Source organism: Salmo salar, chromosome ssa17 (assembly GCF_905237065.1).
Source record: "Salmo salar chromosome ssa17, Ssal_v3.1, whole genome shotgun sequence".
Lineage (NCBI taxonomy): Eukaryota > Metazoa > Chordata > Actinopteri > Salmoniformes > Salmonidae > Salmo > Salmo salar.
The window spans coordinates 52,122,042-52,142,808 of record NC_059458.1 but is presented as its reverse complement, the minus strand read 5'-3'; the positions used below and the strand labels follow the sequence as shown (position 1 = coordinate 52,142,808).

General features: G+C 42.1%; 1 protein-coding gene across 1 annotated transcript in view; it reads left to right on the top strand.

Annotated features, from left to right (window-relative positions):
* LOC106576046 (ras-related and estrogen-regulated growth inhibitor) overlaps positions 1-20,353 on the top strand; it is a 39,144-nt gene extending 18,791 nt beyond the window's left edge. The window contains exons 3-5 of the mRNA XM_014152875.2: positions 13,816-13,872; positions 17,789-17,862; positions 18,879-20,353. Of these exons, the coding sequence (XP_014008350.1) occupies positions 13,816-13,872; positions 17,789-17,862; positions 18,879-19,289 (542 nt within the window). The 3' untranslated portion in view covers positions 19,290-20,353. The remainder of the gene's footprint in view (positions 1-13,815; positions 13,873-17,788; positions 17,863-18,878) is intronic.
* Positions 20,354-20,767: the final 414 nt, after the last annotated feature.

The following is a 20,767-nucleotide window of genomic DNA, read 5'->3' as shown; positions in this document are numbered from 1 at the left end:
TTCTGTGACCTCATACTGCATATGGAAAAGTACAGAGGTAGTGTATATCTATCTATAGTGTACGCCTGCTCTATTACAGTACATACAGTATAAGCCATATTTTCTAGACTGGTTAGGTTCTGATTGCAGTTGATAGAGAGCCAAACTTTCGTCATTGACTATCCTCCCATTTGAAGAACATGTCCCAAAAAATTACAAAATGATCTGGCTTTCATTTGAACACTATTGTCCAAAATGTTGTACAACATTCCTCTCCTCTGTGATTGACGGTCTGCTCCGGGTTGTTGTGTCTGTCAGGCCGAGTGTGGTGCATTCGATTGGATGATTTTTCTGTCCCTTCCTCTGATGGTCAGGAAGTGTAGGTGTTGGTCTCCATCTCTGAATTGTATATAGTTTTCCTTAGAAATCCAACTTGGAAAATAGTTTGAGGTGCAGTATAGTGTCCATTTGTCAGGTGGTTTTTGCTAGCTATCTAGCTTTGTTCAGTTCAAGGGATGCGAGCGGCAAATTATGTAGGCACGGCCAAAGCTTACCCACACACCATGTTTAGGCAATACGCATGTGCAAAATATGTCAGGAACGGCCCCGCGCATCAACGATTTGAATGGATTGGAAGGAAGGCATGAATACCCTGGCACCTTTATGAGGTTTTCATGTAGTTCTAGCACATTTTGGGATTTGAAGCATACTGAACATCATTAGATAACAAAAAAGAATGGCCATTTTGTTATATATCATTTCCTTTTTTATTTGGCTTTTCATAACAGCTTTTTTTTAATAGATTATACACACACCCTGACTGCATATCACTGGTGTGTGTAAAAAAAAAAATACAGCATTTAAATGACGTGCCAGTTTTGGAGGCAGGCTGCTTACACAGGTATTTAAAGGGAGGTATTCATTTTCCCCTACTGCAGCTTTCAGGGGGAACATTCTGTGATTCATGATGGTTTTTAATGAAAGGAAGGATTTGCTTATCTTAATGTTGTGAGATTGTGCAGCGCTTTGGAGTAACAGAGGTCATTTATTTGTTCTGTTTTTGGAAGATGATTGGTTTCAGAGTCCGGGGAAATGGCAGAGAAGGTAGTGTGTCACTCAGTCAGACATACTGTAGCTCAAACTAGTAACCAACAAATGTCTGTTTGCACTTGATAGCATTGGCACTTCTGTAAATATTAGGCCTACTAATTAAGCATTGTATGAAATTAGAGATTTAATAAAATATCAATCACCTACCCTAATTTCTCATCTCTTTGGAGTTTGACTGTTTGGGGATTAGCACATTTGTCATTATATTTGTTTGGGCCCCTATTAGTTATAGTGTACACGTTCTTATCACGAAACAAGGGACATGATACCCACTGATGAGCAGAGAGGCCCTGGAAAGAAAAGTGTTGACTCATGCAAATACAGCTCTAGCTAGGGCCACTACAGTTAATTGGCAATAATGATTTACAAAATAATCTGAGCCAGGATCTTCTTACTAGGGCTACAAACTATCGTGGAAGTCAGCCATGTCTCCGTCCAATGAGACTCTTGACTATATAAGTTCCTTTGGCGTATCAATTTCCGTTTATCTAGCAACGTTGTAGTTGATGTCCCTTCAAGTCTTGTTTATCAATGTCTCTGGAGAGCCTTGTTACCCAGGGAACACAAACATGCCCAAGAGAGCGTCTGGCGGTGAAAGGGGCTCTGGGAAAGCTTCCGCTGGACGCTGAGACCGACACAGAGCGGTGACCTCGTGTTCACAGGAAGTGACCAGGGTATTTTTTTTGCAGCATGGCTCGAGTCGGTCCCGACTACTGGAGTCTATGATGTTGGAAAGGCTTGCTAATGGAGCTGTCACTTTATGGCTGTGCGTATCTCTGTGTGTTGCCCATTTACCCACAATTACAGTATCATTTGTCTATTGAATAAAGCAAAAAGCCTTAAGTGTAACTAATGGATTTCCAACTGCTCTTTACAATATAAAGGTCAATCCAGTTCACTATATCCACCTTGTTAAAATGCCTGCTACATTTAACTCAAGCTGCATATAAAGAGGCAGACAACACAAAGTGATAAAAATAGAAGCATAAACATGCAGTGTTCAATGGTAGTGTACAGGTTTGTGTTATTCAAAGGATAAATTAACTTGAGACGTACTACGAGACCGCATATTGAACTATTTCTACAGTATTCTGTACAGTTGAATTCTACCTTTACATTGCATACCATATATTTTATGTAAAGCTGGTGACACGCCTACTCGCATACTGTTAATTGTAATCATCCTCACAGTGGGCATTAGGTTTGTAAGGTATTAGAGGATCAAATTGAATGAGCCCAGTCTATATTTGCCAGAACACACTTAGACAAATCTTAGTTTTTGCTATTTTTCTCTGAAATAGGTAATACGTAGCTACAGGCAGTTTCTCAAGAATAAGACAGTACTTTCTTCAGATCATATTTGATTAATGGGATATTCCAACTCAAACCGACTTTTGGCACTGCACGTACTGTCAAAGTGGTGCGATGGGATTGGACAATGGGAAAACAAGTATGTATGAAAACGCACACCTACTCTGTTACTCCTCTTATTAAATCGACAGTTATTTGATTTCCACCAGCCCTGTTTCCTGTGTAGGGCAGATCTGCTAGACAACAGCAATCAATCGTCATGGTGATCGCTGTAAGATCTATGGGGCCCGGCCTACATGCACCCCTTGCCATAATTGATCTAGAAATCCATTTGTCACATGAGAGGCAGGGGAATGTCACGAGGCGGCAACATGAAGTGCATGACACATTGGACCTGCACTGTAGCCAATGATTTTTCTTTTTCACATTCCATACAGTCATGTCCTCAGCAGTGCTAAAGAATACATTTGTTTCCATGGTTGTGACCGCGTACATTTGAAATTGCTTTCAGAACACATTTGATGTGGGTTTTACATTGTTTATTTTGTGGAGGAGTTTATTATAAGATAATATATATATTATATAAACAAGTTACATGTTTTCAATCAGGCAACATTTGAATGGAGCAGCAGTGAGATGATTGGATACTGTGTAGAGGAATGCTATTACAACGACCCAAACAGTCACTCCAATTAATGATTTACTTCAACTTTGATTGGATCTCAGCGCCAGGCCAGTTAATGTAAACCATGAGATACAATGTCCCAAGTGGACCTGCAACAAGCATGACAGCTCTGTAGTCATAAAACATCAATAACTGAATGAAAGATTCATCTCAAACAGAGGGGTGAAATGAATTGTAAATACTTATACTGTGGAGGCTTAGCCTGGTAAAACCAGGCTTGTTAAACCAAGCTAGTGTAGACTACCCACCAGACAAGGCAGTTAACTCACTGTTCATAGGCCGTCATTGTAAATAAGAATTTGTTCTTAACTGACTTGCCTAGTTAAATAAAGGTTAAATAAAAAAATACAAATAAAAACAGAGATTAGGTCTTCGTGAGAGAGAGGAACCTCACAGCAGTTTTTATGACCCCGGAAAGCAAGCTGGAACCCTGGGGCTGTGGGGTGTCTGTTTGGTGGCAGTGGTGGAATCAATAGGGACCTGTTCAATAAGTAACACTGGCACTGGTCTAGAACAAAGTCTTGGGAGCTGCTAATTGCTTCTGCTTTGTTTGTTATCAGATGGACATTCTCCCTCTGATGTTACAAAGGTAAGTAGTTCAACCCGAGACAAAAGGAACCTGTTGCTAATCACCTCCCATGGTTGCTATGTTGACATGGGACAGCAAACTTAAAGGTCCTCCTCTCTCTGTTTGTCTTGGGCCCGTAGAGTAGGAGTGCTGATCTAGGATCAGTTTAGCCTTTTAGATCATGATGAATAAGATTACATGGACAGAGGGGACCTTTATCCTAGCACTCCTACTCTGACGTTTTGGCCCATGTTATAAAAACTGTTCATTTCTTTTTTGATCACTGCATAGACTACATGTTGGGTGAATTCTCGAACAAGTCTGGGCTTGTTTTGTTTTTCAGTTTTATTGTGAAATCTGCCCTGATCTTCTTCTTTCCCAAGGCTCGGCTATTGATCTTAACGACAGCCCAGTTGTAACAGTCCACAGTCCTTGCTCCTCGGAGGCTATTGATCTAGTAGTCAGTGTGTCGGACAGATAGTCACTAGATATTGCGGGGCAGCTGCCACACTATTCAGATGGGGAGGATTAAGCTCTTTTCCCCTTGGCCTGTGCTAATAAAATGCAGGTTTCTAAGAGCTTTTTCATCTACTGAATCACAGCCTGGCAGGAAAAGAGCGGAGTAGCCATTATTGTGTTTTTGAGCCCTGCACCAAGTTTTTCATCAAGCTTGTGGTTTTAGACTAGGACTGATAAGAGACATTTACAGTAACAAACTCTTGCTTTTAAAGGCGCTCTTATGGAAGCACATTGTCTGTAAAAGCTCTACTTTTCTAGGAATTCATCCGAAGCCTTTTGAGCATTTTGAGTCTGGTTCAATTTGAACAGCACTGACATCAGATATTGTATCTTACCTCGAACAAGTCTTCACGCTCCATTGCTTGTTCTTTCTACCTGGAATCCCAAGCGCTAAAAGGCACAGTTACTTTGACCTAGACGGTCACCGGGGAATTTCAGGCGAACAAGAGAAGAAGAATGTGTCTGTAGCCTAGTTGTACATCTCTGGCTACCTGCTGTTTAAAATAACCAATTATCTTGTGCTCTGCATTGAATTTGTTCTGGGGCTAATTGCTAACTGCATGACTTTAGCTGCTGTTTGAGTTTACTTTAACCACATTAGTGGCAAAATGTGTTGCTTCCAAGCAGAGCCGAAGTAAATCAAACAAGGAATTGAAAAGCCCAATTTAGTGAAGAACCACTCAATTACGTGACCGTTGAGCATTTTTGTGGAACATACAGTAGATGTATTACATTGTGGCTTCGCTTTCACTAATGAAGGAAGGCTTTGTCAGAAGCTTCAGTATTGCTTTCTGTAACACATCATCCCCAACTGGTAATGTGTTGATTGTTTACTATCTTCAACATGATGAAACTAATAAGAGGACAATTTAGTTTGGAATGGAGTGAAAATATGTGGTTAAAAATAGATGGTCAGTCAAAAGTGTCTCACAATTCATGCCCGTGAAATGACAAATATTGAAACCTAATATTCAAGTAACTAACTAACCATTTACAAACATCAAATAATCATTCTTAGGTCAAAATAACTGACTCCTAGTTTAATTATAGGGACTAAAAGAAGCGTGTCGGTGACACTCAACCTCAACATAATAGCCTTTCTATTATCCCCCTTTCAAAAGCAGGGGCTCTGTCGCTTGACAGGAGGAAACCGATACCCTCTGAGACTCAAGTAGGCCATTTGGGCCCATTTTGAAGTCACTCGGGCACAAGACAGCCACAGAGAGAAGAGCAGTGCCACTTACACAATAAATCACAACCTGGGAGGGAAGCAAGTGATGCAAGGCATGCAGATACATACAGAACAAACAACCCTTTAATGCCTCAGCAACAGCAACATCATGCTAGCAACAATGCAACCTGTTGGCTGTGGATGGAGTGCCTGAGTAGCTGTACATATCCAAGCAATATTTCAAGACTTTGCTTCGCCACTATGCAACTGAGGGCATTGGGTTCTGATTGAGTGCCTGGTAGGGGTGAGATCAGATCCTGAATAATGTGCAGGGCTTTGTAACCTTTCTCCATGTACAGTACATTATGAGATCCTGTGGCTCTGTGCTGGCGGGACCACGGGTGGGTGCCCTGGCCTACAAGTTAGGCTTTTTGGGGGGCTAATGGAAAAGCAAGGGGGAAAGCCTGTCTGTACCTGTCATTTGGTCTGAAACGCTAATGAGGGCTTGAGTGAGGCCCAGGCAAGGAAAAGGAAAGGAGAGGAGAAAGGAAACCATGGGCCACCCACCGCAGAGTTCCAGGGGGTAGCGCTACCGGCAGACAGACCACACAGAGCAAGCTCTGGTTTCTCCCAGTCTTAATTGGATTACATGGTGGTGCGCGACGCTAAATTACCGGGGATAGATAACGGTATCACCGAGGAAGCACAGTGGGAGCATGTGGCCTGTTTAAAGATAAGGCAAATCAGACTGCAGCAAGCCAGGTTTGTGGTTCTGCGCAGTGAGGTGGCGTCACTCGGTCATGAGTCTAAAGGCACTTACAGACGGCCCACAGTAAACGGCAATTGAACCACGAGAAAATTCACCTACCATGTGTAGAGACCAGTAGTCCCGGTTGTTGTCAGCTCGAATGTCGTCGTTAAAACATTGTTTGTTTGAACTCTTGCACATTGGTCAACAATGCGTGGCGGCCGCTCAAGACTACAGCTAATTTAATCTTTTGGCGCCTCAAGCACCGAGCCAGCGGCGCCACTCACTGGAGTGAGCACTACGAACCGTGACGCTTGCAAAACTACTTGCATTTTACCGCCTGTCGCCATTCTCACCATTGAACTCTGAGACCTTCGCCTTACAGTGGGTTTTCACCAACAACGAATTTGGCAGGAGAAGTTCTGCCCCCATTAATTTTCAACAAGGGCACGCAGAGAAATGTGCAGGGGATTGTGGGAAGGTGAGCGGCGAGAGCCCTGCTAGTGGAGCGGTAGAAAAAGGTTCAGCTCTGCTCTACTTTATGCAAATTTCAAGCAAAATGTTGGCGCGACGCGTTGTCAAGAGGAGGCAAATGAAATAAATAAGGGACAGTTGAAGGTGTCGTTAAAATAAAAAATGCACCCCCCTCCCCAACATGAAAACTATTTTCACATGACCCTCCCCTTGTACTGTAAAAAACATTGCACACCCTCCCTCCTCATAGAATTAAGTCATAATAATGTTTACGACCACAAATAACAACTGTAGCAACGTTTAGAAATGCGGATATCGACTTTGCCACTTCAGCATGCTTTTGTGGCACAGTCGATGCCTCGCAGGGATATGGGTCAGAAGGTTGAGGGTTTGCCGACCACCGCAGACAAGCTCACTCGACCTGCCTGTTTCATTAGGCATACACTACGATCAGAGCAGGCTGCAGACAATGATCAGCTAGTGGGAAATGATATTTGTCAGTTAAAATAATACATGTATATACACACAGTACAAAGCTTTTTAAAAGTGACCGGGATTGCACAATAAAGTTGGACTTATTTCCGTTGTGTTCCTATTTTCCACATAGATACATATACAATTACATAGACACATTACAGAGATACAGACAACAAAAGGTTATACTGTTCACACATTAGCTAGCTTTTGACATGCTTTTTAAAATTGGTTATGGTTGGTATGGTTTTGATTTGCTGTGGTAGTTTGTTCCACTCAACAGTACCAGTGTATAAAAATGTGTTCTTACCAGATACTCTTACATTTAAAACAGTGAATATTACAGTCTCTGGCTCCGGTATTATGCTGGTGGACATCCCTAACAAATAAGGTACCTGGAGGCTGAGTCCGTGATAATTATGTGGACCAAACCCAGTTGAATTAACACTACTTTTTTCCCCTCACAGATAGCCAGCCTAGCTGCTTAAAATGCTCAGCCTCCAGATGAGTATGAGGGGGGAGTTTAAGTACACTTCTTACAAGCTTGTTTTGGCTGGTCTGTAGCTCATTCTTTAGATGTTTGGTGCTGCTGGTGAATCATGATGTGCAGGTATAGTTAAAGTGACACTGGACTAGCGCACTTCCGAGAGTCTTTAGGGTATCTGTAGCAAGGTTTCCATCCAATTGGCGATAGATTTTCATGTGAGAATTCTAAAATATACATAAAAACAATATGCACATTTTCCCATCAGAGTTGTGTTTCCAAATTGAAGTCTGTGCTTAAATATGTAGTGCACATAAAAATAATTTTTGTGCTTAATTTCCCATGTACGGAATAAAAAATTGAAGTTAAATGGGTTTCCATCGCATTTTCAACTTTTGTTGGTCAAACGGCTGCCAAGCATCGATCATCATCAAATCAAATGTTATGTTACATGCCGAATACAACACCTTACAGTGAAATGCTTACTTACATAAGTGTTAAGTAAAAAATAGAAAATAAAAGTAACAAATAATTAAACAGCAGCAGTAAAATAACAATAGTGAGGCTATAGACCTACCATTAACTCTGTACCGGGGGTACCGGTTAGTTGAGGTAATTGAGGAAATATGTACATGTAGGTAGAGTTAAAGGGACTATGCATAGATAATAAACAGAGAGTAGCAGCAGCGTAAAAGAGGGGTCTGGGTAGCCTTTTGATTAGCTGTTCAGGAGTCTTATGGCTTGAAGGGTAGAGGCTGTTAAAAAGCCTTTTAGAACTAGACTTGGTGCTCCGGTACCGCTTGCCATGCGGCAGCAGAGAGAACAGTCTATGACAAGGGTGGCTTTAGGGCCTTCCTCTGACACCGCCTGGTATAGGGGTCCTGGATGGCATGAAGTTTGGCCCCAGTGATGTACTGGGCCGTACGCACTACCCTCTGTAGTGCCTTGCGGTCGGAGGCCGAGCAGTTTCCATACCAGGCAGTGATGCAACCAGTCAGGATGCTCTCGACGGTGCAGCTGTAGAACCTTTTGAGGATCTGAGGACCCATGCCAAGTCTTTTCAGTCTCCTGAGGGGGAATAGGCTTTGTCGTGCCCTCTTCACGGCTGTCTTAGTGTGTTTGGATCATGATAGTTTGTTGGTGATGTGGACACCAAGGAACTTGAAGCTCTCAACCTGCTCCACTACAGCCCCGTCAATGAGAATGTGGGCGTGCTCAGTCCTCCTTTTCCTGTAGTCCACAATCATCTCCTTTATCTTGATCACGTTGAGGGAGAGGTTGTTGTCCTAGCACCACATGGCCAGGTCTCTGACCTCCTCCCTATAGGCTGTCTCATCGTTGTCTGTGAACAGGCCTACCACTGTTGTGGTGTCATCGGCAATCTTGATGATGGTGTTGGAGTCGTGCCTGGCCGTGCAATCATGAGTGAACAGGGAGTACAGGAGGGGACTGAGCACACACCCCTGAGGGGCCCCTGTGTTGAGGATCAGCATGGCGGATGTGCTGTTACCTACCCTTACCACCTGGAGGCAGCCCGTCAGGAAGTCCAGGATCCAGTTGCAGAGGGAGGTGTTTAGTCCCATGGTACTTAGCTTAGTGATGAGCTTTGAGGGCACTGTGGTGTTGAACGCTGAGCTGTAGTCAATGAATAGCATTCTCACATAGGTGTTCCTTTTTTCCAGGTGGGAAGGGCAGTGTCGAGTGCAATAGAGATTGCATCATCTGTGGATCTGTTGGTGCGGTATGCAAATTGGAGTGGGTCTAGGATTTCTGGGATAATGGTGTTGATGTGAGCTATGACCAGCCTTTCAAAGCACTTCATGGCTACAGACGTGAGTCCTACGGGTCGGCAGTCATTTAGGCAGGTTACCTTAGTTTTCTTGGACACAGGGACTATGGTGGTCTGCTTGAAACATGTTGGTATTACAGACTCAGTCAGGGACAGATTGAAAATGTCAGTGAAGACACTTGCCAGTTGGTCAGCGCATGCTCGGAGTACACGTCCTGGCAATCCGTCTGGCCCTGCGGCCTTGTGAATGTCGACCTGTTTAAAGGTCTTACTCATCACATTGGCTACGGAAAGCGTGATCACACAGGAACAGAATAAGACCCTCAATATTTATTGAAAGGAGCATCAACCTCGTCACCTTGCACTTTCCCCACCCTGTGACGTTCATCATAATGTATTTCATCTAGCCTAATAAAATGCGTTCTTTCCCACGACATGAAAAAAAAGTGCAACATACTTTACTTGCATGAAAAGGTTGGATGGAAACCTGGTTAATGTCAAGCCATTTTGAGGATGCTGGAATTATATTTTGGACGAACGTGCGCATGCCTGGCCTACAGGAGACCTTTTAAGTAGCCTAATTACATTAAAACATTGTGACTGGTTGTGTTTATGTCACATAAAAGCTAATACATTTGAAAAGTTAAATGACAAATATTTATGATATATTGAAGTGTTAGATTCTAGGTGTGCGAGGAATAGCCTTTCGGATTGGAGAGGAGGCTAAACGCTTTCCTGAACAACTGGGCCTGACGGGAGCATATGTGGCCACCTTATTATAGGACGACTTGGAAGAATGATGATCTGCAACAGATAGCGCATCTCAGTAACAGAAGTAAAAATACAGCCAGACTGGCCTGTTACTGTGCCTTTCTAGACTGTCCAGAGTAGACCCACAACTGATCCAAATAGAATGAAACATTCAAATCACAGGGGCTTCTGCGCATTCATTCAAATGACATTTTCACTGCTGCCTAGAGTAGAATTTTGTACTCGCTTGAAAACAATAATGCAATTATTCATTGTATTGTGGTGGTGTAGGTTAGTCTAGGAATGATAATTGTATTGTCCCTGAACATGATCAATAAGGGGTGCTTTTTGAGCTGTGTGTTTCATGTCTTCACTGTTCTTCATGCGAAATGATGCACCTGGCCTCTCCGCTGCCTATCAGCTATTCCTATTTGTTGTTGTGGATTCATATTAAAAATGTATTAAATGCTTTTATGTGGGGTGTGATTTCTAGTTAGCCTATTGCAGATTTGTACAAATGATCCACCTACCAATATCACTATGAATGGTGGATAGAAGGCAGGATAGACAGACTAGTAGGCTATATTGATCTGTGGTATAGTAAAAGTTAGCGTGCAGAAAAGCATAGTGCATAAGGGAAATACCAAAACACCTTGATATCGGGGAGGAGCGTGCAAGCAAATGAGGAAATGTGGCTAGGATGGAATAAATTGATATAGTAAAGCCTTCAAAAGAGCTAATGTAAACCAGGGGACAAAAACACACTAGCCTCCCCTGTGCACAATTTTAAAAAAAACTCCACGAAGCTTGGCAATTTAAGATGTTTAATTGTCACATACACCAGATAGATGCATGAAATGTGTTGTTTTACAGGGTCAGTAGTACAGTGCCCCTGGAGCAAATTAGGGTTAAGTGCCGTGCTCAAGGACACAGACAGATTTTTCACCTTGACTGGTCAGGTATTCAAACCAACAACCTTTCAGTTGCTGGCACAATGCTCTAATCGCTAGGCTACCTGCCACCCTCCCCTATTTTGGACCACCCCAGTAAATTTAGAACTGTCCCTAACTGTTCTGACTGAGTGGACATCAAGTTGACAGATTCGAAAGCTTGCTGTGATTTGCAGCAGTGTTTTCCATTAGCGGCTGTCATTGGCTAATCAGCTGGGTAGTGTATACAGACTTAAGGCATTAGAATGTACCAGAGGCTACCAAAATAGAGCTCCTTCGGAAAAACATTTCGAACCCTGGTCGGGGGCCGCCTGGCTACTTTTTCTATTTGGATAGCTACTCGATGTACTTGTGGAAAACACTTTTCTTTAATGCTTTGAATACCTATTACATAGATAACATATTGGATGAAATTACCAAGCTCTTATTATATATTATGTACGGCCCAGTACATCACTGGGGCCAAGCTTCCTGCCATCCAGGACCTCTATACCAGGCGGTGTCAGAGGAAGGCCCTAAAGCCACCCTAGTCATAGACTGTTGTCTCTGCTACCGCGCGGCAAGCAGTACCGGAGCACCAAGTCTAGGACCAAAATGCTTCTCAACAGCTTTACCCCCAAGCCATAAGACTCCTTAACATCTAATGAAATGGCTACCCAGACTATTTGCATTGCCCCCCGCCCCGCCCTTTCACGCTGCTGCTATTCTCTTTTTATTATCTATGCATAGTCACTTTAACGCTACCTACATGTACATATTACCTAAATTACCTCGACTAACCGGTGCCCCCACACATTGACTCTGTACCGGTACCCCCTGTATATAGCTTCGCTATTGTTATTTTACTGCTGCTCTTTAATTATTTGTTACTTTTTCATATTTTTTTTACTTATCTATTTTTTACTTAACACATATTTTTCTTAAAACTGCATTGTTGGTTAAGGGCTTGTAAGTAAGCATTTCACTGTAAAGGTCTACACCGGTTGTATTCGGCGCCTATGACAAATAAAAATTGATTTGATTTTGATTTGATCTTCACATCTCAAACTAATTGAATGGCAATTAGGTCTGCAGTGTCCCCGGTTATTGTATTTACTTGGAGTTACTAGACTATCAACTGACAAATGTTAACACTATAAATAACACACTCTACAACACTTATTTTATCTCTCTTAATGTCAAATAAAGGCACTACATGCACTTAATGTATCAGATCACAATCAACAGCCTTTCAGTAGCCTAATAAAGAGAGGAATGGCATTGCTTAACTTTTATGATGATAGTTTATGGCGCAGCCATAATAACATCAATCATTTAAAGTATTATCCAACTGAAGTGAGGAGTGGGATTAATCATAGGTAGAAACCTAATCGTCCTCTGAAGCGGTTTTTACCTTTGTAAGACAACACTCTTCTAAACCACAGGGAAGTGGCTACAGCGACTACAGCTATTGGGCTTATAATTCTACAAAAAGGACAGGAGGTCAATGTTCCAATCCCGTGGCACATAAGGATATTTAATCATTTGAACTGGGACTCTACCTTTAGAATGCCGATAGCGCTACCGTTCTACACTCTAAAAAATGCTGGGTTATTTGGTAACCCAGCGCTGGGTAAATATTGGACAGAACACACGCTGGGTTATTTTGACCAAGCAGCTAGGTCATTTTTTAATGTAATCCATAGGTTATATTCAGGAGGCATGGCCTATTAGGGGCGTGGCTTTCAGATAGTTATTTTTGGACACCCGCGAAAGCAAATGTAATCCCTTTTCATGTTAAATTTGTACACTGAAAATACAAAAAAATATTGAATATTTTTGCACATTACATATTCTAATATACATTTCACAACATTATTATTTACATATCACAACATTGAGATGCAATATTAGGATATATGTTGTCCCAACATTGAGAAATGCATAGCCTCTTTAGGAACTCTAACATTTGTAATCCTCATTTAAGCCACAAAGGTATCAGTGTTCAACCTTAACATGTGATAACAATACAACAGAACAGATTCACATTTACTTTAACGGGTGGCCAAAAATAATTATCTGAAACACACGCCCCTACTAAGCCACCCCTCCAGTCTTCTGATCTGACCCACTGGGTCATATCTCAATAACCCAGCATCAATAACCCATCAGTTATTAAAGAAAACAACCCAGCTAAGTGTCCTAATGCCTGCAACCCAGCAGTTGGGTCATCCAAACAACCCAGCATTTTTTAGAGTGTAGTGTTCTATTCCATTTCTATGGGAATGACTATCATTGGATGAAATGGCTTTTCACAATTATGACAACAAAGACACAAAGTGACTCTCTATGAAAAGATAGGGGTGAATGGTCATTAGATATTTGGGGAACAGATGTTTGGTCTAGCAGGCTGAGTCTCTGAAACACACTGTATTTGAGGATGTAAAACAATTCAGACAGCTAATACATATTTGTATTCAGATGACATGCTGCTGTATCTGTATGCACATGGTCCCTTTAAGGCCTACAATCATCTGTCTCTAATATATTCCTGCTTGTAAGTGGCTCTGATTTAGATGTGCATATCAGAGCGAGGTTGTTGTTCCTCTGAACTGAAGAAATTGTTGCATAATCAGATGAGCACTCTGTGCATCTGATACTGAGTGGGGAGAGTGTTCCATCCCACCCAAACTGATTATCTCTGTCTGTCAAGACGTAATCCTATCTTCATGTTTTTGCTTGCTCTATATTTAAGTTAATTGAATGAATTAGATTACAGCACAGTATGTTAATCTCTCTCTCCCATCTATCCCTCTCTCTACAGCTCTAGTGGTGAGGTTTCTGACCAGACGTTTCATCTGGGAGTATGACCCAACGCTTGGTAAGACACCCAACCTACTCATCCTGCTGTCCTAGGCAGCATTGAAAATAACCTGCACAACACTGGTCTTAGTGTGTTTCGTGCAGCCAGTAAAGCACTCTCCCTATGATTTTGGGTATCAAAGGCTTTATCTGACCTCAAAGGCTGTTTTGATCCAAAGATGGCTGTGCTGTGTTGGTCAAAGCCTTCTATCGCTGCGATTTATCATATCAAGATAGCAACCGAAATAATAATAACAATCACTCCCCATGGGGTAATATATTTCCCCCATAGCTCCTCCACACATCATACAGATTAATTTCCTGACAATAGGCCTTTTAAGTTAGGCCTGACCTCTCTGGTTTTTGTTTAAAGCAAAACTACATCACAACCCTAGCCTGGTCGGGGATTTAACATGCTATGATTGCTATGTGATTATGAGACGGGGAGAGAGGCGATGTTTAAGGGCGAAGCACCATTCATTCACGCCAGTTGTTGGTTTTACACTTTTCCAGAGAAATGTGTTTGACTATGACTAAGTCAAGGTGTGCCCATTGCAGTGTGTGGAATGTAAGTGCCAATCTAAGGGAATTCACTCACTGCGTGAAGGCTACAGAAGATTTACAATCTAGATCTGTAGACGGTAGCATTTGATAGTAGCCACAGGCTAATCAGGTTCTTATTTAGGCTAACTGACCACAGCGACTGTGCAAGGGGAGGTTCGTGTAGTAGGCCTACATCCTGTCATTGGCAGGAAAAGCCTATTGTGGCATGTTTTGCTTGAAGCTAGAACAATATTGGGGTTGTCCGGTTCATGGTGCGATGGCATGCTATGTACAGAGTCAGCCTCATTAGAAGTGGCACAAACCCAACTGTTGGCATGGGAAGCAGTAACATGATATAGGCATTAAGCCTCATTGCATGCAGACATTTCAATGTTATGGATGCTATATATACATACAGTATACTCCTACAAATACCAATGGTCTAAGATATGCTTATAGCATGCTGTCAAACAATTAGCTGGAAAAGGAATTGGATCCTGCAGATATTTAATATATTTTTTCTCACTGCAAGCCAAGTCTCTGATTCCCATTGACAGTTTCCCCGTTTTCCCTCTGAATGTGGTGTTCTTTTTGGTGCAGGCTCAAGTGCTTGTTATTCGAACAGCATTCAGGAGTATAAACCTAGTACCCACCACAGCTTATTCCCTGACATCATCACACAAGGGTTGAATGAAAGATGAAGGATTTGGGCTGAGAGAAAGAGAGAGAGAGAGAGAGAGAGAGAGAGAGCGCTCACAGCTCTGTAAGAGTCATGGACTTTGAGGAGAATATTGAATTACAATGCCGACAGATTAATTTCATGAAGTTTCAGAACAGGGTCTGGAAGCAATTTAATCATGTTTTTGCGAACAGTACCCAGTGTGTGTATTTTGTAGGTTACACATATTCTTCGGTGATTTATGTGAGTCCAGAAAAGTAACATGATTTTAATGACGTGCCTTGTAGTCTGCTAAATTGGTCATTTCATAATATGATGATACAGTATAACCCTTAAAGTGGAGCTCTCTGATTAAATCAACACCATGCTGTCACCTCAAAATGCCTGTAATGAAATGAACAGCAATCTGTTTCGATTTGACATTCAATAAGCACTTAATTTGCTTACAGTAGGTGCAGTCTGCATACACAAATGGTTTTGATGAAGCTATGAAAGTAAGAGGAAATCTGGAGGAAATCTCTACCACGTCTTTCTCTTGACTTCTAAGAGACGCCATCTGCTTATTTGTTTTCTCAGCCGTGCAAAATGAAGCTGTTTTACGACAGAGCGCTTTCCATTTCATTATCATATTGGTAAATAATTAAACTGTAGGAATATGATGATCGCTGTTGAAACCTTGTGTTCTTTTTTGGTGTTCCCTCAATTGTGATCTGTATTATCAGAGGTTAGGAGTTAGGATTAGGATTTAACCTGCACAAGGGGGATCAATTAAATATGATTACAAAAGATTGCTACAATGACTAATATCAGGAAAAGCATTTTTGGGATGGAATTTACACAATTTAATATATAAATACATGAACACACAGTATAAGCATACCCCTTTCCCATAATCATAGAATCTATGTGGGTGTATGCATTTTCCTGGATCTGGAGCATTGTCATGCTTGTTGCCATGACACCAATATTTTGACAATGGCGGCATACCCTGCTCATTGCGGCAGTCTTGTCAGGAGACTTTCCCCCCCAAATAAAGAATTCAGAGTAATGCATTTCTATGGGTTTTCATGTTTGGTGGTTATCTGTTATTGTTGAATTGTAAGCAATTTATTTCTCCACCCTGCCCAGCTAACACACGCATCCGCTAATATTATCTCCTCTCTACTGTAGAAAAGGAATGAGAGAATTCCATTCATTGTCACTCAATGGGAAACATGTGAGCAGTGTAATTATGTAAATTAGTTGTCATTAATTCAACAGGATAGCTTTAGGTTCATGCATATTCCGAATGTAGCTGTGAACAACAATTTATACCCCCTCTGATCTAATCTTATTTAGCTCATGGAATGACCTCTTACCAAGTCACTCCTCAATAAAATGGGCAGAGGAATTAACTATATAACTACTACCTACTGGAAATCTACTATTAATCTCATTTATTGAGGTCATATGACATTGCACAATTAGGGTAATAAATAGCACAGATAGAAACAAATAGGAAAGCAGCTGCTTGGCTGAATCATATCATGGATGTTTGGCAATCCAGTGAGTTAAGTGAGCGGAATGAGCAAAACATTTCTAAGGGTCGTAGTAGTTAACAAGTACAAACAGCTTGAGACGGGGGCTGATAGAAGTTGCTATTGACAGATCTGTTGATGTTTCCATTTAATATTCTGGTATGAGACGTTCTCTTTCAGCATTCTAAAATAACAGCAACAGCAGCTAGAGGCTCCAGCTTCTCGCTAGGAAATGAGTTATTCACTGCCAGGAAAATGACTGTGGTGTTGGCCCTCCCTAAGATCTTCAGATATGTAGGTTGGACCATTAAATCATCCACAAGCCCTCCTGTCCATGCTGTCAATACACAAAAACACATAGTAGGTGTGTGTGTGTGTGTGTGTGTACTTGTGTGTACTTGTGTGTATGTGCGTGTGTGCAGGTGTGCACTTGCATGTGTGTGGATGTGTGGCAGCTGAAATGGGACGTCCCGTGAGACTCCGTGTGAGACCCAGGCTTCGCCCCTCAGAAAGGTGCTACCCTCCAACAGTAAAGGCAGTAAATCAACACCCTAGCGGTCACTCACGGCGCTCGGTGACATCTCGCACGCACACAGCGTTTTACGTCCCAGAGGGCACCTGGGTAGAGGCAGGGATGAGGACATGCACAGCTAGCTAACACCCCAACAGAACGTTCTGGTGTTACTGACGGTTATACTCCAGACCCCCGCCATCTTGAATAGTAGCCACCCACCATGCTTGAAAAAGTTTTGAGCAGACACTGAGTAACAATCGGAAACTGAGCAAAAGATGAGATTTACAAACACAACAGGCTTGCTAAATAATGCCGTGTTCTCCGGTCGAGACAGCAGTGAAATCTCTCTCTACAGGGAGATCTAAAGTGCCTTTTTGGGTTTTTGTGAGTTTACACAGATGTTTTTTTTTTACAAGAGGCAATTCAGGTAAATGACTCCTCATCGAGGTAAAACAGAGGGTCATAGGCAGCATTCACACCTGTATCTTTCAGCCAGGTGTGTAAGACCTGACCATCTCTCGTCCTCTTGGTAAAGCTGCCCTGAAGCAAACCAGAGGCAATTAAACTTAATGGGGTTCATTGACCACCTTAACAACCAGGTGGGCTCAACTGTGCATGATAGACATAAACATGTTACCATCTTCTAAATGGGGTTTCCCTTTTGTCTTTTTGTTCTTTCCAGAATCAACATATCGCCATCAAGCAACCATAGATGATGAGGTTGTGACCATGGAGATCCTTGACACAGCCGGACAGGTTGGAGCTTCAGCAACTTTGCACAGAAAACAATAACGTTTGTGTAGAGAAATGTTTATACTGTGACTGGCAATAGAGTAAGAATAATTAATAGTCAATTGAAAATCCCAATTCAACCCTACTGTATAATGACTTATCAGAGCCACTGCAGTCCTAGCTAGACCAAATCCTCGCTAGCGTTGCTCTGTGCTGTTCTAATCAGCCGTTGGGTAAACACATTATACTTTCCATCTGGGAGAGAACCAAGCAGCATAGGCCTTCCATCCCAAGATAAATGTGCTGCTGCTGCTAGTTTGAGTACGTAGGTGTTCTGCCTGCTGCTAATTTCCCCGTGACACGTCCAGCCAAGTCATCCTTCTCTCATTACATTGTATTCTATTTTGAGAGTGCAGGGAGTGAGAGTTTAGGTGAGTGCCTAACCGAGCGTTGCTAGACCTGTCTTTCTTCAAGTTCAAAAGTCAGTCAGTTATATAGATGTCAAGTATCACTGCGTTTACTGTGAGTTATGCAACAGTTATTGTAACAGTGTTATTATTGCCAATAACAGTTGGAGGTCAAGAATATCTCTGGCTCCTGCTTGCGCAAGTTTAAGACTTCATTTTTTTCCTCACACGACCAGTAAGTTTTGTTACAGTACTGGCTGTTCCGACTTGATGAAATCAGGAGCAGCTGCTGAAATTTGCACCCAGTTCAGAAGGGTAGCCGATTGTTAAAATCTGGGGGATTGAACACGTATTATGTTGAGAAAGGAGAAATAAAGCATTTGAATTCATTAGAAACATGTGCAGTCAATAATTTGCAGCTGAAAACTTAGTGGAAGTTCTTCTGTTCAGTTCAGATGCCTCAATTGTCCATCACTTGTTCAATGAAGGCCCGCATAGAGCTATTGTTTCTTTGCCTTGTGGATATGCCAGACAACAAGTGGGCCTATTGGTCCCTACAGTATTCTAATTAGCTAGCTAGTTGCCAAAAGATTGTCGCTAAAAAGATCCTTCCCTCCTGTATCTTTACCTCAGGAGGACACGCAGCAGAAGGAGAGCCACATGCGCTGGGGCGACGGCTTCGTCATCGTTTATGACATCACTGACAGGGGCAGCTTCGACGAAGTGGCTCCTTTGCGGGGCCTCCTAGAGGAAGTCAAGAAACCCAAGAATGTCCCGTTGGTTTTGGTGGGCAACAAGGCCGACCTAGACCATGCCCGACAGGTGGGCACAGAGGAGGGCGAGCGGCTGGCCGCCGAGATGGCGTGCGCCTTCTACGAGTGCTCGGCATGCGCCGACGAAGGAGGCATGGTGGCGGAAGCATTCCATGAGCTGTGTCGCGAGTTGAGGCGTCGCAAGGCGGTCCAGGGCAAGGCCAGGCGTCGTAGCTCCACCACCCACGTCAAGCAGGCCATCAACAAGATGCTGACCAAGATCAGCAGCTAGGGGGAGCCCCTGAGCACATGTCACAAAGAGGATAAACTCAAGACGAACTAAAGAACAAAGTGACTGATTTCAAGGGTTTAGATGTGTGGAAATATATCCTACAGCCATCCAAGCTGCTAAGGAGCAGGAATATTAAATTCTGAATGAACAGCGAACCTCTTCATACTTAGTATCAATGCACAATCAATGAAGATTTGCATTGATACAGAGTGTGTCGAAAATCGCTCTTCATTCAACACTGATTCTAAAGGGGAAAGCTGTTGGCTATTATTACTTGCTCTTTGACCATGCTCCACAACTAAGGTCAGAAGCACAAAGGGGAACATAATAATCACTTTGTCCCTGAGGGAGGTGAAGATGCTTTTGTTTCATAGCCAACTAGGACATTTCTGTATGCTGCCAAGGAAGAGGGTAGAGTCCATTATTCAGAAGTCCCAATTCTCTGAAATTCACTCTTCCTTCTTGAGCAGCATGGTGAATACCCCAGTTTTGTATCCATAGCTCCAGCAACTTTAAACAAAATATACAAAATAATGTCCATCATGAACCCACCCTTTGTTTATCAGAAATGATGGACAAACGATTTGTAGTTTCCTCTCCCTGTAGCTTGTTTGTGGGATAATGTTTTGATATGCTCTAGGCCAGTGTTTCCCAACCCTGGTCCTCCAGTACCCCCAACAGTACAAATGTTTATTGTAAACCTAGACCAGCACATCTGATTCAACTTGTCAACTTATCATCAAGCTCTCAATGAGTTGAATGAGGTGCATTAGTCCAAGGCTACAAGGAAAATGCGTACTGTACACAAGGACCAGTGTTGGGAACATGTACCTTTAAATTGTAAACTATGTATAATATTGCCTTTGTCATTGGTCTCAAAGGAGTGTACAGTACATAACCCAGAGGCAGACAAAATGGTGGACATGTCTCCTGTATTTTAACCAAATGCTGTTTCTTTCTTCTCCAATGTACCCGACCTGTCTCTGAGTTTTCAGAATGGGGATAAAATTGACAAATATGCTGTGCAATTGCAATTAAACATTTAGATACGTGCATATCCAAAATGAGTTTGAAAATGTATCTTTTCTGATTCATCTTTAACAGTATGTTGTCAAGCAATAACAAATGTTATTGTTTGTTATTTTGACAGTCTAACAAAGCTGCAGAATTAATATTATTCTTTACTATGGTTTAGAGCAGGTATTACCCAAACTGGGGTACGCGCAATGCCGAACAACACGCGCAATGCCAAACAAAAATGTGATTCACATCTACATTTTTAAAAATAATAACACATTTTCAAACAGTCCATTTATGTTTTCCAATGGAGCTATCCATTTGGGTGAGGTTTTTTTCTCGCCCGAGTAGCCTTGTTTCACTGCCAAAAATCTAATTAAACAATCTAGTGTTCAGCGAAATAACACAATGTCAAATACAGGTAGCCTAGTAAAATAATTTACATCCAGTCACATTAATCA